Source organism: Grampus griseus (genome assembly GCF_964374135.1).
Source record: "Grampus griseus genome assembly, chromosome: 10".
NCBI classification, from domain to species: domain Eukaryota; kingdom Metazoa; phylum Chordata; class Mammalia; order Artiodactyla; family Delphinidae; genus Grampus; species Grampus griseus.
The window spans coordinates 51505786-51532312 of record NC_139004.1 but is presented as its reverse complement, the minus strand read 5'-3'; the positions used below and the strand labels follow the sequence as shown (position 1 = coordinate 51532312).

General features: G+C 35.5%; 1 protein-coding gene and 1 pseudogene across 2 annotated transcripts in view; one reads left to right on the top strand and one right to left on the bottom strand.

Moving 5' to 3' along the window:
* Positions 1–26527, bottom strand: part of STT3B (STT3 oligosaccharyltransferase complex catalytic subunit B) — a 97804-nt gene that overhangs the window by 40703 nt on the left and 30574 nt on the right. Inside the window, exons 2-3 of the mRNA XM_082663107.1 lie at positions 5948–6056; positions 2435–2722 (exon numbers count right to left, since the gene is read on the bottom strand). Coding sequence (XP_082519233.1) covers positions 2435–2722; positions 5948–6056 — 397 coding nt within the window. The remainder of the gene's footprint in view (positions 1–2434; positions 2723–5947; positions 6057–26527) is intronic.
* LOC309828450 (non-histone chromosomal protein HMG-14-like) lies at positions 12219–12547 on the top strand (annotated as a pseudogene). Its single transcript has one exon. The product of its transcript is annotated as a non-histone chromosomal protein HMG-14-like (transcript).

Here is a 26527-nt window from a genome sequence, read left to right as displayed (position 1 = left end):
ACTATATGTTGTCTACAAGAAACCCACTTTAAATATAAAGATTCATATAGTTTTAAAATAAATAGATGGCAAAAAATACACCATGCTAACACTAATCAAAAGAATGCAAGAGTAGCAATATTAATCTCAGATAGAGCCGACCTCAAAGCAAAGAAGTGATCAAACAAGGGCATTACACAATGACAAAAGGATTAATTCTCAAAGACGACATAATCCTTAAAGTGCATGTGCCTAACAACAAAGTGTCAAACTACATGAGGAAATACTGATAGAGCCACGAGGGTAAATGGATGAATCCACTACCATAAATGGAGACTTAAACCGCCCCCCGAGATGGATGAATCCAGCAGGTAGAAAATCAGTAAGATTTTCATGATTTAAGAAAATCATGAAACTCAACACCACCACCGATCAACTGGATATTGGATATAATGGACATCTAAACTCGATTTCATCCAAGGACAGCAGAATACATATTCTTCTCAAGCCTACATGGAACATTCACCAAGGTAAACCACATCTGGGCCATGAAACACATCTTAACAATTTTGAAAGAATAAAAATCATGTAAGGTGTTGCTCTCAGCCCACAATGGAATTAAACTAAAAATCAGTAACAGAAAATTAACTGGAAAATCTCAAAATAAATGGGGATTAAACAACATACCTTTAAACAAATATATGGGTCAAATAAAAAAATCTCGAGAAAAATTTTAAAATATTGTTAACTAAATTAAAATGAAAATACAACTTACCAAAATTTGTGGGATGTAGAGAAAGCAGTGCTCATAGGGAAATTTACAGCACTGAATGTATATACAGAAAAGATAGATCTAAGACAATTATCTAAGTTTTCACCTTAGAAAACTAGAAAAAGAAGGGCAATTTAAATCCAAAGGAAGCAGAAGAAAAGAAGTAAGAATCAGGGCAGAAATCAATGAAGTTGAAAACAGGAAATTTATAGAGAAAAATCAATGAAACCACAAACTGGTTCTTTGGAAGATGAACAAAAATCAATACACCTCTAAGCCAGGCTAAGAAAAAAGGAAGACACAAATACTAATATTGGAAATAAAAGAAGGACAATCACTACAGATCCCACGGACATGTATTAAAAGGATAATAAAGGAATACAATAAACAACTCTATGTGCACAAACTTGATAACCTAAATGAAATGGACTAATTCTGTGAAAGAAATCTCCCAAAACTCAAACAAGAAGAAACAGACAATCTGAATAGCACTCTATTAAAGAAATGGAATCAATCAATAATTAATAACCTTCCAAAACAGAAAGCACCAGGCCAAGGTGGGTTCACTCGTGAATTCTACCAAACATTAAAAAAAAAAAAGCAATACTCTACAACCTCTTTCAGCAAACAGAAGTAGAGGGAATACTTCTTAACTCATTCTACAAGGCCAGCATTGTCCTAACGCCAAAATCAAAGACATTACAAGAAAAGAAAACTATAGACCAAGATCTCTCTCATTAACATGGATGCAAAAATCCTCAACAAGACATTAAGAAATCAAGTCTAACAACGTATTATAAGAATTATATATCAATATCATGACCAAGTGAGATTTATTCCAGGTATGACATAGTGGCTCAACATTTGAAAATCAATTAATGTAATTCATGACATCAAAAAGTCAAAGGAAATATATCATGTAACTACAGTTGACCCTTGAACAAGGCAGGGGTTGGGGCAGTGACCCCCTCACCCCCACTTGGTATCAAAAATCCACATATAACTTGACAGTAGGCCCTACATAATCTGTGGTTCCACATCTATGGATTCAACCAACCTTGGATCATGTAGTACTGTAGTATGTATTTACTGAAAAACAAACCTGTGTATAAGTGGACCTGCAGAGTTCAAACCCGTGTTGTTCAAGGGTTAACTGTGTATCAATAGATAGAGAAAAAGCATTCGACAAAATCCAACATCCATTCATGATAAAATCTCTCAGCAAACTATTGACAGAAATAGAGTGGAACTTCTTCAACTTGATAAATATTACCTACAAGGCAAGGATGTTTCCTCTCACTACTCCTTTTCAACATCATACTGGAATTAGTAGCTAATACAGTAACACAAAAAAAGGAAATAGAAGGTATACAGATTGGGAAGGAAGAAATAACTTTGCAAGAGTAAAATAATACAAGTTTTGCAAACATAATTCAATATCCTAAGCCACTGAACCACATTTCATTTTCTTAAGTATTTGACTCCTCTCTCCCTTACAAAAGAAACAAAATCAAGAGCTCATTTTTTGATAGCCTCTTTATTGGAGCTATGACTTACTTGTTACAAACAGTAACAGAGTTCTCTGTATACAACTATAATTGATAAAAGACAAATGCTGCACAAAAGCATTTCAGCAGGAAGTTCATGGGTATTAACGATAACAAAACATTAAGTTTTACTTACCCACAAGTAATATGTAAACTGAAGTGCAAAAATAGCAATGCCTTCATTATCAAAGGATCCAGCTACTGACCGAGAAATGTAACCTGGTACAATAGCAATAAAACAAGCAGCTAAAAGTCCTGCTCCTTGGTTCCAAAGTTCTCTGGTAAGCAGGAAAGTAGATATAGATGTAAGGCCGCTAAAAGTTGGTGCAAGGAACACACATACATCTCTTATGTGAACTGTTATGTTCAGTGTATTTAAAATCCAATGGATAAGGCCAGCTGTTATCATCAACCCTGGGTAAACCTAGGAAGAAAAAAAGAGGACAATTTAATTACATATAAAATGAGGTAGCTGAAAACACTAACATAAGCTCCTTTCTTTATTATTACATATTGTTTATAGTAAGTTTGAGAATAAGCTCTTACAATAGTTTGCCTTCACACATTACAAAATTAAATGTTCTTTTGGATTAGATACAAATAAAAATCTGATATTCAGAGATACATATTTAAGCAAAAGAAGAAAGATCATATTGAATGAATGATTAAAAGTGAAGAGGTTTAACAATGAAAAACTAGGTAACTTTCTTATTGATCCCACTTATCTTTTCACTATAAAACAGGGTCCTAATCTAACATATCCTTAAGTTTGGAGTTTTAATGTGCTCCAACATCACCTATACTTGTGTTCAAGGGACTGAGAAAAGGATGGAAGATGAAAGAAAGTTATGTGCAATATTATTTAAGTGGTATTTATAAATGATTTTTCCCTTCTTTCAAATTCAAGATTTGGAAAGTAAACAATTCTAGCTAGGAAAAGAAGGACTAGTTAGTTGGTGAATTCAGATATAATATTTTCAGACTCCTGGAAGGTTAGACCTTTTTACACTTCTTTAAATATTTAAGGATAGAAAGGAAATAATAAACTAGAATAGGCCAGTTAACAGTTATATTCTTCACCCTCCCTCTAAAAGAGAACATAAAACATTAAGAGGATTCAAAGAACAAGAAATAGGACATTAATTCTGAGCTCTTCTTCAGTGATTAAAATGTGTATTTTTATTTCCATCCTTATCTAAATCCTAAAAGATTCTTTTTCTTTTTCCATCACTGAAACTACAAAGAATGTTATAAATTTCCTTTCCTAGCTATCCTATTTAAACTTGCGAACTCCCCATGGTCTTTAACCCAACTCCCTTGCTTTTTCTCCATAGCACTTATCACCATTTCACATACTATTTATTTTACTTATTTATTGTCTATTAACTAAACACCCTCACAAGAATATAAGCTCCAGAATAGCAAGAAAAATTTCCCCAGCATCCAGAGAACAATGATTGACACAAAATGAATGCTTGATAGAAGGTACAGAAGGCGAATAGGATAATGGAAGGGGGAAAAAGTATGGCAATCATCACCATTCTTAAAAATCAAAATTTTGTTCCATTTCATATACGATACCAGGCCTCAGTGTATGATTTTGTTAGCAATATTCAAAGAAAATGGAAATGAATTTGAAAATACTCTAAATATGGCAGACTGAACTGGCATATGAAATACAGCCAAAATATGTAGAAGTACTAGATGAAAGGACCAAAAAACTCTAAACAAACAAATAAAACCACCCAACAACAAAAAAGGCATATTTAAGCTCAAAAGGAAGGGAACCCTCCAGGTTCCAAACATAAAGAAGAAATTCAAACTAGGTACTGATGTCGTTGGAATCTAAAAAGAGAAAAAACAAAGCAGGCTTGATATATAGGTACTCGAGGTTGGGGGGTAGTTACTACTCACCACAGGGATCAAAGAAAAGGCCTAATTCCCAGCACAAAGCCAGGGCCCGTTTATGAAACTAGACTAGACAAGTTCTACCCATCCATCAAGGGAAACAGTCAGGAACTCTTGCCTTACTTCCAAAGCTTTGAATAGAAACAAAACAAGAAATAAGAAACTCATTCATCACATGGGTGAATATGGGTTCCACATTTGTAACAACTTCATGTATAAAAAACATCAAGCTGAGAAATAACCTCTAAAAACTGTCCTAAAAGCAGTAAGACCTCTAAGGGCTCCAGCAAAGGCAAATGAGAAAGATTTTAAGGATGGTCCCAAACACCAAGTCTCAGAAAACAAGCCTTCATTGAGGGTGAATTCAAGGTAAAAATTTATAAACACACCAGGAAACAAACTATAGTAATCAAAGACTAGTACAATGAAGTATATGATAGCATTCACCCCACAAGAAGTACAGATACAGCCATCTACCACATCTCTCACAATTCTTTCTAATTCACCCTAATTCATGACTATTCTCCTGTATCTTTCTCTCTGTTTACATCAAAGAACTTAATGTGTGACAAGAGATCCACTTGTCAGAAATAGTGGCTAGTATGAGGTAATCCAAATTATAAACACAGATTATAAACACAACATCTGACGACCATGGAGAACATATTCCTTTCCAAACACAGAGGGAACATTTATAAAAGTTGGCTATATCTTGGGCCACAAATCATGTCTCAAATAATTTCAAAGATTAAAATTACAGAATTTGTTCTCTAACCATAATATATTGGAAGTATAAAGCAAAAAAAAAGATAACTAGGAAATTCTATTATGTTTAAAACTTAAATACAACCCCAAGTAACCCATGAATCAGGGCAAATTATAGTGGAAATTAAAATACACTTTGACCTGAACAATAATGAAAATACTACATATCAAAACTTATGCAATGTAGTTAAAACTGATTATTGGGAAATTTAAAGCTTCAAAATGAATACACTAATAACAAAGAAATGTTGAAAATTACTGAGCAAACTGTATCAGGAAGACAGATAAAAACATCAAAACAAACTCAAGAAAGTGGGAGGAAGGAAATAAATGGAAATTAACATAAGAGAAAGCAAATATTTAATAATCAACAAAGTCAAAGTTTCTTTGGGTTAAGAAATCTACTAAAATTGATAAACCTCTGACAAAACTGATCCAGAAAAAAATACTACACATATATATTGCCCAAATAGGTGTCTTGTCTTTCATTTTCTCTTCAGGATTCTCCTTACATCCCAAATCCTAAAAATATTTTCTCTTATATCATCTTCTGGACATTATAATTCCCCATGAACTATGATCAATACTCAATTACCTCGAGTAATTGGGACCTGGAAAATTAGAATTATCTGATTCTTCTACATTTCTATTTCCTTCCAATAATTTTTTTTCAATAAAGTTGTTATAGAACAAGACAAAAACATACAAATAATCTGAACTTAAATGTGTGACAAGAGATCCACCTGTCAGAAATAGTGGCTAGTATGAGGTAACCCAAAAACAGGTTGGGGGGTGAGAGTGGGAAGAAGAGGGTCAAGAAAAGAGATTTAGCAAGTTAAATACTAATCAGCCACAGAAAAATGTGTTAGTTAACTATACAAAGCTTTCAAGAATTGCCACCACCTTAGTGATTAATGATTTACTCAAATAACTGCAAGATTTTAAGATTAACATAAATAACTGCAAATATACTTACAGTACCACCGACTATTCTTCCTAGTGGATACCATGCTCTTTCATCAAACCAATTTAAAAATTCATAGAACCCATGAGATGCAAGATGATGTGTTGATCTATAATTAAACCTAGAGAAAACAGGAAAAAAAGAAACGTTATAAAACTTTACTAGAAAAAAATAGCTCTATCTTTCTAATATTATACTTTATATTTAACTCTTTATATATAGCTCTATGGCTACATAAATACATCTTTTATAACAATTTTCCTTAAACCTAAGTAACACATTATTTTCCAAGAAATAGGCAAATACCTCTAAATATAACTAAAAACAAAGTCCCCCCCCCAAAAAAAAACAACTCACCGAACCAGTAATGCTCAAAATTTGGCCACTGCCTGGGGTACAGATGGTAGACAGCTATGCATCTGAATTTTTAAAAAGTGAGGGTACATACAATTTACCAAATGGTCAAAGAAGTCAATGACTCTCAAAAGATTAAAAATCACTGACAGAAAATAGCATCAAAATGAAGGATGCACATTCAACATAATTGCCTCCAATCCTATAACCCTAAAAATTACAGAAATAAAGAATAAGTTATAATAGCACTAAAACCATGGGAGATGAACTGTAACAGCACTTTAAAACAAGAACATGACCTTAACGAATGAGAAATTTCATCAACGAAAGACAAAAAAACCAAATGAGAAGAAATGAGATGGAAGAAGCCACAGCCCAAACTGCAACCAGAAGTAAACTGCAAACTATGGTATGTGTGTGTGTGTTGGGGGGGGTGGGGGAATGGGAGGAGTTTCCAGGATGTTCCATGTTTAGTATAAAGTTGTTATGGGGCAGGGGGGCAAGAGAAAATCCTGCAGCAATCCTCAGGGTAATGAGCATTAGGAACAGCCAGGGAGGTGGATCCCCTCGCCCTACCATTGCCAAGCAAGGAAGTGGGCCTCAAAGGTATCTGCAATACACGTAGACAAGTGATTCAAAAAGTGGAATAGTGCTTGACAGAAAGAAGATGAATAGGAATCCTCATATCCAAATTCAGCTTGATATATCCTTCCCAATAGCAAGCCATGACTCTCCCTCCCATAATCACTAGATACAAACACTGTAGTATTTGTAGACAGACTTGATCAAATACAAAAATAAGCACACATCCAAAAACCGAACATTTAAGAAAAGTAGACAATATGAAATCTAAGCATCGAAATCAATGAGTGGAAGAACTAATACCATAGAAAACAGAAATAGGAATATCTTCAGAAATAAGATAAGCCACAGCAGCCTGAAAGGAAGCATATCCTAGAGGTTAAGACTACGAGTGTTAGAATCATACTGCCTGGGTTTGAATATCTTAGTTCCATACTTATTTGCTATGTGACCTTGGTTTGGCAAACAACTCATGGTCTCTCTGTGCTCTAGTTTCTTCATCTGTAGAAAAGGGATAACAATAGTACCTATGTCAATAAGGTGGCTATGATAAGTAAACAATATAATGTCTCTAAAGCACTCAGAGGCTACTGCTACTATCACTGTGAAATGAAGATCTACGATAAAAGCACTATTTAAGTTTTTGAATGTCAAATGACTGTTAAGATAAACAAAATAAAGGATGGGCTAAATAGTAAAAAGGTCAAAGATGCAAAGCAAATTAGTAACAAGACAGAAAGTATTCTGAGGGGTGGCATTAGAAAGATGGTGCAGTAGGAGATACCAGCCTTCATACCCCCAACAAAAAACAAGAAATAGACAACTATCCATGAAGGAAAATATCCCCAGGAGGCTCATGCAGAACTGAGATCCTACAGCAGCACAATGAAGCAAAAAATGGGGATCAACCATACAGAAGGATCACTAGGGAGACAGGCTTAGCTGAGACATCTAGAGACAGCCAGGAACAAAGAAGGGTAGAGGCTATCAGTATCAGCCATGTGGTAGGACCACTGCAGTGCCCAGTGTGGTCTGCTCTGTGGAGGACCTAGGCAGGCTCTTCAACTGAGGACAATAGCACCCATGACAGCTTTCACAAAGGAGGACCCCATAAGTATTCATCAGGACAAACTCCAGTGGCGTGCTCTGCAGAGGACAACAGCAGCTTTCACCAAAAGCCATCACTGCCACAGGGCCCCTGGAGAGGGAGACATTGCTCTGTCCTCAGCAAGAAAGAGCTACTGCTGCACTGCCCCATGACCAGGGCTGCCACAACCCCCTAATCCCACAAATGTTCTGGACTCCAGAACCACTGTTGCTCTGTAAGTGTTTACACTTCAGACTCCAGCTCTGCAGCTGCTTTGTGTGTGCCTGAGCTCCAGACCCTAGCTCCATGGCTACTCCATGGGCACTCATCAGTACTACCATGATTAAGAGGACACCTGTGAGCTGAACCTGGTGCCAAGAGAGATCCCCTTGGCCACAACAACTCCTGTGGGAGAAAAAGAGACCAGAAGGTCCCCAACAGCCCTTAACAGCCCCATGGACACTTGCTGCCTTGGCCATTGAGGACCCCTGCAATCTTCACTAACACTGATCTCAGCTGTTGGAGCTACACAAAGACTACACCCCTGGATCTTCCCCAGAGTAAGAACTGCCACAGCCTATTCAGCTGGCACCCTCACACTTACCCACAGGTAAAGGTCTTTCCCGACCAAAACCACTCCATCAAATGGGCAGGCATAAATGCAAGGCTTCAACAAAAGTGAAAAAAATCAAGGAAACATGACACCACCAAAGGAACCCAATTATTTTCTAGTAACTGACCACAAAGAAACAGATCTATGAACTGCCTGACAAAGATTTCAAAGTAATTGTTTTAAGGAAGCTCAGCAAGCTACAAGAGAACCCAGAAAGGCTACTCAACAAATCAGGAAAACAATACATGATCAAAATAAGAAGTCCAAAAGAGAGATAGAAATTACAAAAACAACAACAACAACAAAAAACCAAAGAGAATACTGGAGCTGATAAATACAATGAATAAAATGAAAAAAAATGCAGCAGAGAATATCAACAGCAGACATGAACAAGCAGAAGAAAGAATCTGAGAACTAGAAGAGAGGTTACTTGAAATTATCAGGGCAGAGGGAAAAAAAAGTGAAAAATAGCCTACATTAACTATGCATCAAGGGTAATGATGGCTGCATTATGAGAGTTCTAGAAGGAGAGAAAGGGGTAGAAAGCTTGTTTAAATAAATAATGGCTAAAAACTTTCCAAATCTGGGGAGAGAAATTGATGGTCATCCAGGCATGTGATGTTCATAGGTACCAATACATATTCAACCCATAGAGGACTCCACTGAGAGACATTATAATAAAACTGTCAAAAATCAAAGACAGAGAATTTTGAAAGCAAGAGTAAAAAACTTATACATGGGACCCACATAAGGCTATCAGCAGATTTCTCAGCAGAAACCTTGCACCAGAATAGCATACATATAGTCAAAGTGCTTGAAGAAAAAAACTGCCAACCAAGAATATTCAGCAAAGCTGTCCTTCATAAAGACGTTCCCAAACAAACAAAAACCAAAAAAACAAACACTGAAGGAGTTCATCACTACCACACTGCCTTATAAGAAATGCTAAAGGGAGTCCTTCAAGCTAGCATGAAAGGGCAATAATTCGTAACATAAAAACATATATAACAGTATAAAACTCACTAGTAAGATAAGTATGTAATCAAATTCAGAAGATTCTACTATTGTAATGGTGTATAAATCACTTAACTAGTATAAAGATTGAAAGACAAAAATATCTATAGCTACAATAATTTGTTAAATACACAACATAAAAAGATTATGACATCTATAACATAATTGAAGGGGGGGTGTAAAAGAATAGAGATTTTGCATGCAACTGAATCAAATTATTAGCTTAAAGTTGACTGTTATAATCATAAAATGTTTTATGTAAACCTCAAGGAAGCCACAAAGCAAAAACCTATAGCAGATATAAAAAGATAAAGAGAAAAGAATCAAAGAATACTGCTAAGAAAAACTATCAAATCACAAAGGAAGACAGCACAAGAAGAAAGGAACAAAGGAACTAGAAAACAATTAACAAGATGGCAGTTGTTAAGTCTTTATCAGTAATCACTTTGAATGTAAATGGATTAAATTCTCCAATCAAAAGACATAGAGTGAGTAAATATATTAAAAACACAAGACTCAAACATATGCTAACAGAAAACTCACTTCAGCTTTAAGGATACACATAGGCTGAAAGTGGAGAGATGGAAAAAAAATTCTATGCAAACGTAAAGCAGAAGAGAGCAAGAATGGCTATACTTTTATCCAACAAAATAAACTATAAATCAAAAATTGTAACAGAGACAAAAGGTCATTCATTATAGAATGATAAAGGGATCAACTGATCAACAGTATATAACAATTGAAATAGACAGCAATGCAATAATAGTAGCGGGCTTTAATACCCTACTTTCAATGAACAGATCAGAAAGAGAGAGTATGAATAAGGAAATACTGGACTTGAACTATGCTTTAAACCAAATGGATCTAACAGAGAACATTCCATCTAACAGCAGAACACACATTCTTCTTAAGTATAAACAGAATATTCTCCAGGAGAGATCACATACTGGGTCACAAAACGAGTCTTAACAAACTTAAGACAGAAATTATACCAAATATCTTTTCTGACCATAATGATATAAAATTAGAAATGAGTAAGAAAGCTAGAAAATTCACAAATATGTGGAAATTGAACAGTATTCTCCTGAACAATCAATAGGTCAAAGAAATAAAAAGAAAAATTTTAAAGTATCTTGAGATAAACACAAATGGAAAAACAACATACCAAAATGCAGCAAAAGCAATCTAAGACAGAAGTTTAAAGCAATAAACACTGGCATTAATAAAAAACAGATCTTAAATAAACAGCCTAACTTTATACCTCAACGAACTAGAAAAAGAATAAATTATGCCCAAAAAACAGAAGGAAGGAAATAACAAAAATCGGAGCAGAAATAAATGAAATAGAGACTAGAAAAAAAGAAAAAAAACGAACAGTTTTGTTCAACTTTTTTTTAAAAAAGATAAGCAAAATTGACAAACCTTTAGCTAGACTAAGAAAAAAAAAAGAAGACAAAATCAGAAATGAAAGAGGAAATGTTACAACTAATACCACAGACACACAAAGGATCATAAGAGATTATTATGAACAATTATACACCAACAAATTGGATAACCCAGAAGAAATGGACAGAGTCTTAGAAACATACAACTTACATCAAAGACTGAACCAGGAAGAAATTTAAAAATCTGAACAGATCAATAACGAGTAAGGTGATTGTTGGGGGGTTTTGATCACTGATTCAAAGAAAAGCCTAGGACCAGATGGCTTCACTGGTGAATTCTACCAAACATTTAAAGAAGAATGAATGCCAATCCTTCTCAAACTCTTCCAAAAAATTAAAGAAGAAACCCTTTCAAAATCATTTTACAAGGCCAGCATTACCCTGATACCCAAGTCAGACAAGGACACAACAAGAAAATGACAGGCCAGGGTCCCTGATGAACAAAGATGCAAAAATCCTCAAGAAAATACCAGCAAATCGAATTCAACAGCACATTAAAAGGATCATACACCATAATTAACTGGAACTTATCCCTGAGTCAAGGACGGTTCACCATACGAAAATTAATAAATGTGATACCAAATTAACAGAATGAAGGATAAAAATCATATGATCATCTCAAAAGAGGCAGAAAGGGCCTCTGACAAAATTCAACATCCTTTCATGACAAAAACTAAAAAAATTAGGTATAGAAGAAATGTACCTCAAAATAATAAAGGCCATAGATGACAAGCCCACAGCTAGCATCATACTTCAATGGTGAAAAGTTGAAAGCTTTTCCCCTAAGATCAGGAACAAAACAAGAATACCCACTCTCACTCTTCTTTTCAACACAGTCCTAGCCTGAGCAATTAGGTAAGAAAAAGAAGTAAAAGGCTTCCAAATTGGGAAGGAAAAATTTAAATTGTCTGTTTGCAGATAACATGATCTTATATACAGAAAACTCTAAAGGCTTCACCAAGGATACAAGATCAACATTTAAAAAATCAGGTGCATTTCTATACACTAACTGAATTATCTGATAGAGAAATTAAGATAGCAATCCTGGGTTCTCCCACCACCCCCTCTGTGGGTCCCAGCAGCTTGGGCAGCAGGAGGAGTGGCAGCAGCCAGGCAGCCCAGCTTCACAAAGGCTCTCAGCGTGCCGCGGCTCGCAGGCACCCGGCACATGTCCACTCCACCGCCACGATGCCCAAGAGGAAGGTCAGCTCCGCTGAGGGGGCGGTGAAGGAGGAGCCCAAGAGGAGATTGGCAAGGTCATCAGCTAAACTGGCTCCTGCAAAAGTGGAAACGAAGCCAAAAAGGGCAGCAGGAAAGGATACATCTTCAGACAAAAAGTGCAAACCAAAGGCAAAAAGGGGAGCAAAGGCAAAACAGGCTGAAGTGGCTAACCAAGAGACTAAAGAAGACTTACCTGCAGAAAATGGAGAAACAAAAAAAAAGAAAATGGAGAAACTAAAAACGAGGAGAGGCCAGCTTCTGATGAAGCAGGAGAGAAAGAAGCCAAGTCTGATTAATATCACACCCCTGGTCCTATCAGTGGTCCCCATCTCCCTTCTTGTACAATCCAGAGGAATACTGTTATCAACTATTTTGTAAATGCAAGTTTTTTTAGTAGCTCTGTTATCAACTATTTTGTAAATCCAAGTTTTTTAGTAGCTCTTGCATTTTGTAAAGGCAAGTTTTTTAGTAGCTTAAAAAAAAGCATTTAGTGTAAATGCTTTTTTTTAAGAGGTGAAATCATCTGCTGGTTGTTTATTTTTTGGTACAACCAGAAAATACTGGGATATTGAATATGGGAGGCTTTGATTGTCTTGGGTGTCAGCTTAACATTCCACAGATGCGAGGGTAGCTTTTACATCTTATAATACAAAGCATACTAAATGGCAGTTTGGAGTCAGCGGTGCATTTAATGTCTTAAACACTTTAAATTACTTCTCTTCCCATGTTGTTTTTGGTATAATTGCTTCCTAAAGCAAACCACTCACCCCCTGGTCTTGGCTCTCCTGGGCAGAATTTTGTGCACTATGTAACATCTTTGGTCATGGTAGTCTGGTTCTTCTAGTAACTGTTAATGTGCTGTGAATGACTGACAATTTGAGTATGTAGGGTATATGACATTAAATTGTGAATTAGTGGGACTTACGATGTAACAGCATATCAATATTTGAAGATACTGGTATTTAATATCCAGTGAAGGAAAATTTGCCTCCAAATTTTAAGCTGGAAAGTCACTGGAATAACTTCAGAAAAGAATTACAACTACATGATTTTTTAGATTTTTGGTACGTATGTTGAGAATTGTGTACAAATTGAAATGTCTATGTACTGATTCTCAAAACAACCAATAAAATCTCAATTATGAAAGACTTTCTTGAAGCACATAAAAAGAAAAAAGCAATCCCCCTTACAACAGTATAAAAATCAATAAAATATTTAACAATAAATTTAACCAAGAAGGTGAAAAACCTGTACAGTGAAAACTATAATACACTGATGAAAGAAGACACAAATAAATGGGAAGATATTATGTGCTCACGGATTGGAAGAATTATCAATAGTATTGTTAAAATGTCCATATAACCCAAAGCAATCTACAAATTCAGTGCAATCCCTATAAAAATTCCAATAGCATTTTTCACAGAAATAGAAAAATAACCCAAAATTTGCATGGAACCCCCAAAGACACTGAATAGCCAAAGCAGTCTTGAGAAAGAACAACAAAACTGGAAGTATCACACTCCCTGATTTCAAACTATGTTACAAAGCTATAGTAACAAAACAGTATGGTACTGGCATAAAAAAAGACACACAGACCTTTGGAACAGAACACAGAGCCCAGAAATAAACCCACACTTTTACAGTCAACTAATCTTTGACAAGGGCACCAAGAACAAACAATGAAGAAAGAATAGTCTCTTCAAATAAATGGTATTGGAAAACTGGATGTTATTAATATATGCAAAAGAATGAAACTGGACTCTTATCTTACACCATACACAAAAATCAACTTGAAATGCATATTGACTTCAATGTAAAATCTGAAACCATAAAACCCCTAGAGGAAAACAGAGAAAAATCTCCTTGACATGGGCCTTGGCAATGATTTTTGAGCATACGATGCCAAAAACACAAGCAACAAAAGCAAAAATGAACAACTGGGACTATATCAAGCTAAAAGGCTGTGCATAGCAAAGGAAAGAATAAACAGTATGAAAAGGCAACCTATGGAATGAGAGAAAATATTTGCAAACCATATATCTAATAAGGGGTTAATATCTAAAACACATAAGGAACTGATACCTCTCAACAGCAAAAAAAAAAAAAGCCAAAAAACAAAAACCCACAAAAAATCTGATTAATAAATGGTCAAAGAAGTCAAAGAACCTGAAAAGACATTTTCCCAGAGATATACAAATAGCCAGTTAGGTATATGAAAGGTGCTCAATATCAGAGAAATGCAACTGAAAACCACAATGAGAAACACCCTCACATCTGTTAGTGTGGCTACTATCAAAAAGAAAAGAGGTAACAAATGTTGTCAAGGATGTGAAAAAAGGGAACCCTTGGTACATTGTTGGTGGGGATGTAAATTCATACAGCCATTATGGAAAATAGTGTAGAAATTCCTTAAAATTTTTTAAAGCAGAACTATCATGTGATCCAGAAATCCTACTTCTGGGTATAGAGTAGACCCTTGAACAATGTGGGGGTTAGGGGCATCAAGCCTCTGTAGTTGAAAATCTGCATATAACTTACAGTGAGTCCTCCATATACTTGGTTCCTCCACATCTGCAGTTCCTCTGCATCTGCAGATTCAACCAACTGCAGGTTGTATTTATCAGTGACAAATATCCACATATAAGTAGACCCATGTAGTTCAAACCTGCACTGCTCAAGGGTCAACTGTATACGTAAAGGAAACAAAATCAGTATATAGAAGAGATATCAGCACTTCCATGTTCACTGCAGCATTATTCATAATAGCCAAGACAGGGACTTCCGTGGTAGTCCAGTGGTAAGGAATATGCCTTCCAATGTAGGGGATGTGGGTTGGATCCCTGGTCGGGGAACTAAGATCCCACATGCCGCGGGGCAACTAAGCCTGTGCGCCACAACTAATGAGCCCGCACGCCTCAACTAGAGAGCCCGCATGCCGCAAACTACAGAGCCCACGCGCCACAACTAGAGAGAAGCCCACGTGCTGCAACAAAGAGCCCGGGCGTGCAATGAAAGATCCCGCATACTGCAACGAAGATCCCGTGTGCCACAACTAAGACCTGACATAGCCAAAAATTAAAATAAATAACTACATACATAATAGCCAAGATATGTAAACAACCAAAGTGTCTGTTGATAGATGAATGGATAAAGCAAATGTCATTATACATTTATATAATGGAATACTATTCAGCCACAAAAAGGAAATCTTGCCATTGCCAATTTGTGACATGTATGAACCTGGAAGGCATTTACGCTAAGTGAAATAAGCCAGGCAGAGAAAGAAAAATACTGTATGGTATCACTTATATGTGAACTCTCTTTTTTAAAAAAAGTTTAACTCAGAAAGAGAATAGAATGGTGACTGCCAGAGGATGGGGGATGGGACAAATGGGGAGAGGTAGGTCAAAGGGTACTAACTTCAGTTATAACATGAATAAGTTCTAAGGATCTAATGTATGACAAGGTGACTGTAGGTAGTAATACGTACTGTATTGTATAATTGAAATTTGCTAAGAGATGAGATCTTAAGAGCTCTCACCAAAAAAAAAAAAAAAAAAAAAAAGGAAGAAAGAAGGAAAGAAACTATATGAGGTGACGGATGTGTTATGATTGTGGTAATGATTTCACAATGTGTATGTATATCTCAAATCATCATGCAGTACACATTAAATATACACAACTTTGTCAATTATATCTCAATAAAGCTGAAAAGTATGAAAAAATTAAGAAATCTAAATCCAGTTTTTACATTTAATCTTAAAAGAAGAATCATTATGCCCCACAGATGATTAGGAAAAAACACAAAAAACTACATACACCTCTCAATAAATTTCAAAACGGTAAGAATAAAGTGCAACTTAAAATCATTCATAGAAAATAAACAGATTTTCTCCAAAGGAATATATCAGTCAACTGGAATCACTGAATGCTATAAAGGCAATGGAAATAATATAAAGGCAATGGAATAATATACCAAAATTTCTGACTAAGGAAAAAGGATTTTAAACTCAGAACTTAAAACAACATTTGTTTTCCAGCAACAATTCTGGAAATCTAAGCTAGAAATGCTACACACCCTCTAAAAGAAAGTACCAGAGCTAATTTTAAAAGCGAAACCTCCAAATGCTAGAAACAAAGTATTTATTGTACTTAAAGGCGGGACCATGGGAAGACTATCCCTTCAGAGATGAAAAACAATGTATCCACCAGCATGGAAGTGGCTAAATTTTTCTCCTCCCCAGGGAAGAAAGACTCCCATAAGAAAGGTAAACTCTTAACCTTTGTACCACTGCATGTTAGTCTAAATTTACAAGGGGTCTACAAATCAAGAAGTTAACACTGAAACCAAGGTCCAAAAACTTGGATTAACAGTAAAAGCAAAAACCAAAAATAACTTGAGACTCAAATGAGCTTCATAAAGGACAGTTACAAACTATAGGAGGTAGAGGAGCACCATTAGGAAGTACACAACAGGAAAAGTAAGTAACATCCCCAAAACCTGTGAAAATAGTTCAAAGACAAAAGGCCTAGTATTTTAACAAGAATCAGGATTTTAAATTTTAAACGCAATTTTTCACTTAAAAAAATGGACTCCAAGAGATTAATATGTTCTTAAAACTAAGAAACATGGGGTTCCAACTCCATAATCAAAATTGTTCTGAGTGGTATTTTTCACTTTCCATTTCGCATAAATCTTGTCCTCTCCCTCTCTGTTCAATCATTCTCTTCCCTGGCTTCTATAACTACAATAGTCTCCTATTTTTTTTACCCCCCATCTCCAACCCTCTTCTCTGCTTTCTGTACAGGCAGCCTCCTCTACCCAAGATCCTCTCATTAACTGTAACTCTCCCCCAAGAGATGTCAGTCATACCTGGGCCTTCAATTACTATCAGTATGCCCACAATTTGCCAATGTTATCTCCCTGTCTACATTTTTTTTCCCTTGAATGTCACAAAGGCATCTCAAACTCAATATCCAACTAAACTCATGACTGGACACCACCTATCCACCCTCAAAACAAATACCTACACTGTGTCTGCTTTTAGTATTTTCTATCTAATTACCACCTAAATTGAAAAAGCCAAAAATCTAGGTGTCATCCTAGAGAGCTCCTTCCCTCTCACATCCTATACACAAATCATAACCAGGTTATTTTACTACTTAAATATCCTTGAAATTTGTCCACTCTTTCCTACTCTGATACTAGCACTGTAATCCAAGCTATCATTTTTTTAACTAGACTACCGCAGTAGCCCCTAACTCATCCCCCTACATCCATTTTGCCCACGTCCCAATTCTCCAATCTGTATACTGTTTCTCAACAAAGAACATCTTTTCAAAATGCAAATGTGATCATATTGCAACTCCCTGCTGAACTATTCAAGGGCTTCATCTCTTAAAATTAAAAGGAAGGAAACTTCACTTAACATAATCAAAGCCACACACACTCTAGCTCTTACATAACTCTAGTCTCATCTCACACCTTACTATCTCCCTACTTTCCATATACCCATCCTTCAGTCCTCCAGACTCACCTTATCCCCTCCGACCTCAGAACTTCAGACTGCCAAGTTCCTTCACTCTGGATCACTGCTATCTCCCCTCTTAGCCTAAATAACTCATTCTTCAAACTTCAGCACATTTCTAAGGGATGCTGTTGACAGAAAAGGCTCAATGTACTTTTTTCTTCTAGCACTTGCCACAGGTGCAATTTCACATTAGTTTACTTGATTAATATTTAACACACTAGATAAATACTCCCACGAGGAAACCACATGTCTCCAACAACCTCGCACAGCACCTGGTACATAGCAGCCCTCAAATATTTGTTGAATGAATAACTGATTTCATAAATATGTTTTTAAATGGAGATGAAATACACTCTAGATAGCTTCCCAGATAGCTACCTAACGTCAATTTTAAATGGTATCCCCAAAGTTAAAGACTAAAACTAATTTAACTATACTTCCTGAGATCTAAGCCTGAAGGCAAAATTAAAGAGTTAAAACAAACAAGCAAGCTCATTAAGATTCTACTGAAAACCTAGTCAAAGTATCTAAAAACTAAACATAAATGGATGTAGAATGTGTTTAGTCCTATTTTATCCCCAGGATCAAGTCAATCCTGGTATGCAAGGCTCCCACAACTCCCTTAACTTTATTTTTTTTTTTTTGGCCGCACCATGAAGCTTGTGGGATCTGAATTCCCTGACCAGGGATCGAAGCTGTGCCCCCCTGCACTGGAAGCACGGAGTCTTAATCACTGGACTGCCAGGGAAGTCCCAACTCACTCTTATAAACCCATTTTCTTTGATTTTCAGTTAACTTCTTCCTGTCTGATTTGCTGTTCGTTTTTCTATCCTATTTTCCAGCCCAGTTTCCAACCCAGCACTGTGAATAGTTTACTGAATGCCCTTATGGGTTTCCCTTCTTATCGCCTGGAAGTGAAATAACAGGACTTTAGTAAAGGGCAGCACACTCTTATTTCACTGAGCACTTTGAAGGTAGTAGTAGTCACTATCTTCTTCTTAGGCCCGTAATACAGTACCTCCCCCCCTATTCCCCCCGCCCCATACAACACACCACTACCACTAAACTAATCAGCCCTGACAGCTAAATGAACTGACTATAGAGATAAATAAAAGGTGGACACCCTACCCAAGAGTTCTTGCTGCTTAGTAACATTACCAACACTTAGGATTATCAAACAATTTTTGCCAACAATGGTAATTTGCATTTCTATGACGTCTTGTGAGATTAACACTTTTCATGTATTTAATGGTCATTAAATTTCCTCTGAAGTATGTATTGAAGTACTCTGCACATTTTTTCTAGTTAATTTGACTAAGTTCTTCATATTGTTCTTTTGTCAGTTATGTGAGTTGTAAACTGTTCTCATTCATAGCTTCTCTTCACTCATGATGGTATTTTTTAAAGAACAGAAATTCTTGACATAAAACCTAATTTATCAATTTTTTTTTGCTGTGAGTTAGTGTTTTTTTCTGGTTAAAAAAGTCTTTTACTGTCCCAAGGTCATAAAGATATTATTTTCTTTTTCATGATAATTTAGTTTAAACTTACTTATTTAGGTATTTAATATACCTGGAATCAATTATTTTATATGGTGAGAAATATTTATCTATTTTTATTTCCTCTGTATAAATAATTGTTCCCACATCATTCACTGAAAAATTATCTTTTCTCCATTGCTGTACAGTTCTACCTCTATCATACACTAAGAGTTCATTAATGTGCAGATCTGTTTCTGGACTCTATTCTGCTCAAGTGGTCTTTATGTCTATCCTTGCACCAATAATATGCAAACTTAATAACTAGAGCTTTAAATAAAATCTTGACATCTGGCAGAACATTCTAAAACTGTGCCTTGTATTTCGTCCTTTTGCATCTCCACATGAATTTTAAAATAAGCTGTCAATTCCACCAAAAAATCCATGTGGGGTTTTGACTAAAAGTCCATTAACTCCACATGCTGATTCGGGGAGAATTAATATCTTTACAATACTGACTCATCCAATCCATAAATAGAGTTATCTCCTTCTTATAGGTCTTCTTTAATGTCTCTTCAGAAAATGAATAATTTCAACCTTAGAGATCTTACACATATTTGCTTAGATTTATTCTTATTTTTAATAGTATTTTCATTTATTTTTTAAAAATCCTGTTTGACATACAGGTATCTCTTTTTAAAAATCTTTATTGGAGTATAACTGCTTTACAATGTTGTGCTAGTTTCTGCTGTATAACAATGTGAATCAGCTATATGTATACATATATCCCCATATCACCTCCCTCTTGCGTCTCCCTCCCACCCTCCCTATCGTACCCCTCTAGGTGGTCACAAAGCACTAAGCTGATCTCCCTGTGCTATGCGGCTGCTTCCCACTACCTATCTATTTTACATTTGGTAATGTATATATATGTCCATGCCACTCTCTCACTTCTTCCCAGCTTATCCTTCCCACTCCTTGCGTCCTCAAGTCCATTCTCTACGTCTGTGTCTTTATTCCTGTCCGGTCCCTAGGTTCTTCAGAAGCATTTTTTTCTTTAGATTCCATACATATGTGTTAGCATATGGTATTGGTATTTGTTTTTCTCTTTCTGACTTACTTGACTCTGTATGACAGACTCTAGGTCCATCCACCTCACTACAAATAACTCAATTTGGTTTCTTTTTATGGTTGAGTAATATTCCATTGTATATATGTGCCACATCTTCTTTATCCATTCATCCATCGATGGACACTTAGGTTGCTTCCATGTCCTGGCTATTGTAAATAGAGCTGCAATGAACATTGTGGTACATGACTCTTTTTGAATTATGGTTTTCTCAGGGTATATGCCCTGTGGTGGGATTGCTGGGTCATATGGTAGTTCTATTTTTAGCTTTTTAAGGAACCTCCATACTGTTCTCCATAGTGGCTGTATCAATTTACATTCCCACCATCAGTGCAAGAGGGTTCCCTTTTCCCCACACCCTCTCCAGCATTTACTGTTTGTAGATTTTTTGATGATGGTCATTCTGATACCTCATTATCGTTTTGATCTGCATTTCTCAAATGATTATTGATGTTGAGCATGCTTTCCTGTGTTTGCTGGCAATCTTTGACAGGTATCTCTTGATATTTTTACATTGATTTTATAACCAGAAACCTTGCAAATGCTTATTAATTCTAATAATTTACCACTAGATTCCTTCAGACTTTAAATTTGAAAATCAATAAACATTCCTGTGACTATGTTAAAATGAGAGAGATGTCTCAAAGACTACTCGACAAACTTCCAAGTTTTTAAAGCCCTGTTATCAGAGGTAATGTTTTGTTCCCACATCATTCTATCCCATTATCTATCCCTTATAATTGCCAATCTTTTCAATTATACAGAAAATACAGATAAATATTAACTTCATTCAAAGTAAAGACATTTAACTGAAATACTTAATTAAGATATATAATATGAAATTCCAAAATGAAATAAGCTACTGCATTTCAAACTTTAAAGGCTTGGAACCTTTATTCAAATAAAATCTTCATAAAAAAATAAAGGAAAAATAAAAGTATTTTTTAAATAGAAATTTAAGTCCAAATTTATAACATTTACTAATAAATCAATCAGTAAGAAGAACAATTAGGTTCTTTCAGTAAACACAGAGTCTTAAACTCGAGGTTATATTTCATAGTTGCAAAGATGCTAAATATTGTCTAATTTATTTTGGTATTTTGTTTTGGTTCACAAAGTTGTAAAATATTTGACTCAGAAGTAACCGTCAAACAGTCATCAGTTTTTAAAAAGTTTTTCTTGCTGTTAAAGATATTGCTCAATTAAATGATGCAGAAGTTTGTTTAGAGCCTAATAGAAAATTTTAGTAATGCTTGTATTTCTCATTGTTTGCATATAAACACACATATATAAATTAAACCAGAAGCACCCAAATCTAAATTTGTAACACTGTGTTGCAGATTCAGTTGTTACTACAAGTATACTATAAGTATAGTCTGGTTATTTACTTTTACGTGAATTCCCATGAAACCTCAGTTGAAATATTAAACACCCAATCCAAACTGATTCAGACATTTTCCCAAAGGAAACCAAATACCAACAGGTACATGAAAAGGTGCTCAACATCCTAATCACCAAGGAAATGCAAAGAGGTTATCACCTCACACCTGTCAGAAAGGCTATTACCAAAAAGACAAATATTGCAAGGATGTAGAAAAAAGGGAACCCTTGCACACTGTTTGTGGGAATGTAAATTTATGCAGCCACTATGGAAAACAACATGGAGGCTCTTCAAAAAAACTAAAAACAGTACAATCATATGACCCAGCAATTTTACTTCCAGGAGTTAATCCAAAGGCATTAATCCAAATCACTATCCTGAATAGGCATCTGTACTTCCATGTTTGTTGCAGCATAGCCAAGACATGGAAACAAACTAAGTGTCCACTGACAAATGAATAGATAAAAGAAAATGTGGGGTGTACACACACACACACACACACACACACACACACACACACTCTCTCTCTCTCTCTCTCTCTCTCAGGAATATTACTCAGCCATAAAAAGAAGGAATTCTGCCATTTGTAACAACAAGCATGGACCTTAAGGGCATTATGCTACATGAAATAAGTCAGATAGAAAGACAAATACTAGACAATCTCATTTACGTGGAGTCTAAAAAAACCCCCCAAAACCAAACAAACCAAAAAACCTAAACAACTCAGATACAGAGAACAAACTGCTGGTTGTCAGAGGTGGGGTTGCAGGGGTGGGGGAAATGGGTGAAGGTGGTCAAAGGGTTCAAACTTCCAGTTATAAGATAACTAAGTTGTAGGGATGCAATATACAACATGGTGACTACAGTTAACGATACAGTATTATATATTTGGAAGTTGTTTAGATCTTAAAAGTTCTCATCACAAGGGAAAAAAAAAGGTGTGGTAATAAATGTTAATTAATTAAACTTATTGTGGTAATCATTTCACAATATATACATATATGAAATCATTATGTTTTACACCTAAAATTAATACACTGGTATATGGTAATGATTTCTCAACTGAAAAAAACAAAAGAACCCGAGGCAGGGGGGGAAGTTAATAACCAGGGGAAACAAAAAAAAACCAATCCAAAACAAATATAAAAGGCATTTAGATTAATCATACAACTACTCTTTTCCATTACAGTAAATAACCAAAAAAAGAATTGTATCTATTAATCTTTTGTTTCACCTTCTTATTGAGCAATTTTAGCATGGTCTTTCCTAGCTCTTTGTTCCATCTACATAGAAACACACCACAGCCATGCATTTTATTCTCCTTTCTTCCTGAGATCCCCTCAAACCTGAAATTCATTCTTGAAGAAGCCTTCTCTAATACTCCATCCTCCCCTCCCTAGTCCACTTGAATTTGTGCTTTGAAAACATCACGTTGGAACCTCTATTCTAATTTACCTGACAGTGGAATATTTTTTTCTTAGTGACTTTTGCATCCTTGAAGGTATCATATAGTTCCTGGCACTTCACTTATGAGGGTCAATTAATTCTTTCTGGCATACTAGTAATAAGTAGTAACACTGACTTAAATTTTGGCTTCTATTTTCTTCTTCATTAAATGCAAGCAATTGTGTGCACAAAAGCAGTCTTCAATTTTAGCATGTCCAATATACATATTAAAAAAATTTAAATAGCTGGGGAGGGTGTTATAGATGAAACAAGATGGCCCATAAATTGAAAACTGTTGAAGCTGGGTGATGTATACACATTCGGAGGTTCATTACAGTATTAACTCTACTTTTGCTTATGTTAGAAATTTTCTACGATACTGCACGTGTGCATGTGTATGTGTGTGTATACAGAGTTTACATATACATGCACACATATCTATATATGCAATTATAATACTTACCTATACATAGATAGATGATCTACATAATTATATATATGAGTAATACATATTGTTAAAAATGTTGGGAGACCAGAAAGGGGAGCTCTCATGCCCTGCAAGGACAGCAGAGCCCAACAGGAGGAAGAAAGGTTCCTCTCTTCTTCCCTGGCAAGGACTCAGCAGCCAATGAAAAGCCATAGACTCTGTTTAGCCCCTCCAACTTCCTTTTCCTCTCTATAAAATGGCATGCTGGGACTTGCACATGGCCTGCTGTGGTTGCAGATCCCTAATTGCAATTCTCTGCTGATCCCGAATAAACCCATTTTTGCTGAAGAAATATCTGACAGTCTATTTGTTTCAAGTTAATTATATGTAAACTTTATTATGGAAAATTTCACACACACACACACACACACACACACTCTCATATATACAATTTACAGTTTTCATCAAGTAAAACTAGGTGAATTGACTGAGAAAAGACGTACTAAAGGTTAGGAGACACCAAAATAAAACTGAAATGAAAGAGAAAACACAAGTGGTAAAATAATATCTAACTCAGTCTGAGAAAACTACCAGATTTTACATATACTTTTATTAATATTGTCAGAACAACTTTTGGTATTTTAAATTCAATAAAATGATTTGTTTTGAAACAAGTGTGAAAAAAAGATGCTAATTATTGAATACTCTGTATAGTAGATACATGTGATTCATTGTGGTCTTCTCTACTTTTGGTTTATTTATTTTTCATAAAAGTTTTCTAAAAAATAAATGAACGCCTTCCCCCAAATTCTCTCAACCCAATCTCTAGAGCCAACCTGAAATTCCAATGTGGGAGAATGACTTATTAAGACAGACAAAATAATTCTCACATGAACTTTTTCATTCTAAAAGGGGCATATAAATAATTTTACTGCTTTCCAGTAACAAGCAAACTGCTTCAAGATGTAAGGAGAAACTGGGGATCACAGGAAAATATGAGTTTTAAATCTGATAAAGAGAAACAGCAATATTACAAATTAAAAGAGGTCTTAGAGACCCACCTTTACAAAGAAGCTAAGATACATAAATTTAGTTTTCTTCTGCAATGTATATTCCTAAGACCTCCGTGTCCTTTGGCTATTCAAAGACACCGCATTTTATAATGGCCTTTCCCAATATCTATAAGAGACAAATGAAAAGTAACAAGATAGGAATAAAACATTTGCTTCTGAAAGCCACACACTTGTTTTTAATCCTTATAAATTCCGTAGTATTAATTCTTCTTCATCCCAAGAAACCCTTCGAAAGCTAAGAAAAGTCTATGTGCTTGAAACAACCTCTTAAAGCAGCAAGATGAGATTAAATTATGGAAGTCCATTTATGGAAAAATGGTTACACCTCTTGGGTTCTAATAGAGATTAGCACAATACTTGAATTCAGAACATTACAGCTTAAATAGAACTTTACAAACTGGTTTACGTCTTATTCAACATATACCATATTGTTTCCTTAGGAAAACAAACACTCAGTACCAACCCATTTGTAAACTAGGCCTGCCCTTCTGAACAAAGAGGGAAAGCGCTACCTCTGCATTTTCCTTCTACTGATCTTGTTGGAGACCTAACCACTTCATACACTTCGTTTTAGGTTTGTTATTTCACCTTATGTTATACTGAAACACTTAATGTACACTCAAAAACAATAACGAAATCTCACAATTAGGTACTGAAGCAAAATACAATATACCCTTAATCTTAAAGGTTAAAAAAAATTTATACCTCAGCTCTAAAGTTAATGAAAGGCTTTTCTATCTTCAAGAGGAAATTTTTGAGGTGGGAAAGCATTTTGTATGTTTAATTAACATTTCCAGTTCTCTATAAAAATATGGCACTGTATCATAAAAAATATTAATTGGAAGATGTCTAGGAATAAGCAGAACAGTATATTCTTAGCCTTAAAGCTATGACCAACCTGAAGTCATCTAAGACCCCTGTGACTAGCTTTTGTAACAGAATATATGGTATGTGTAGAATATGAGCTAGAAAAGCTGAGAAATAAAGGTCTCAATTTATAGCTAAGAAGTAAAGATAGAGAAAGTTCCAGCCTAAAGAAATGGGCCAAGGCAGTGCTAAAAGTAAAACACAAGCAAGTCTCCCAAGGGCCAGTTCCGTCCTCCTTTTCCCTAAACCATTACTTCTCTGAAACTATCTACCAAATGCATATAACTATAATTAAACCTTTAACTAAAGTTTGCTAACTGACATTTTCCAGGGCCTATGTCACTGCTTTTTTGTAAGACTGGCATCAAAATGACTGTCTCAAAATAAGCGCTTGCTGTAATAACCCCTACTCTTTTCACTTCTATATTAAATTCTTATACAGATTCAAGATTAACACACTTTTAGATGAACACAGTTGAAACCTCAGAAATTTAGAAACCAGGCTTTACATAAATAGATTCAAATTAGGAAGTAACCGAGAAACAATAGAAAAAGACTGCTTTTGGCAATGAAAGAGCAAGATAAACACAGAGGGGATGGGAGACAAACATGTCCCACACCCCACAAATGTTCAGTGCACAAATCCAATTTCCATAAGACAACACAAGTCTAGTTTAGCTTAGCCTTTGCAAATAAAATCTAAAAAGCAGAAGAATAAATCAGAAACAATGGAGGAAACAAAGGAAAGGCAAGTGGCTTTGCTCCATGATGGTGATAAAGAACAGCAAATATAAGTAGCAAAGAAGGGAAGGAGAGGAAAGAGATAGGGCAAAAGGGAAGAGAGGAAGTGGAGCTCTGTATCAAGTACTACCACATCTCAACATTCCCGTTAAAGTCAAAGCCTTGAATCATCCCACTATTTTATTTTATTATTATTATTATTT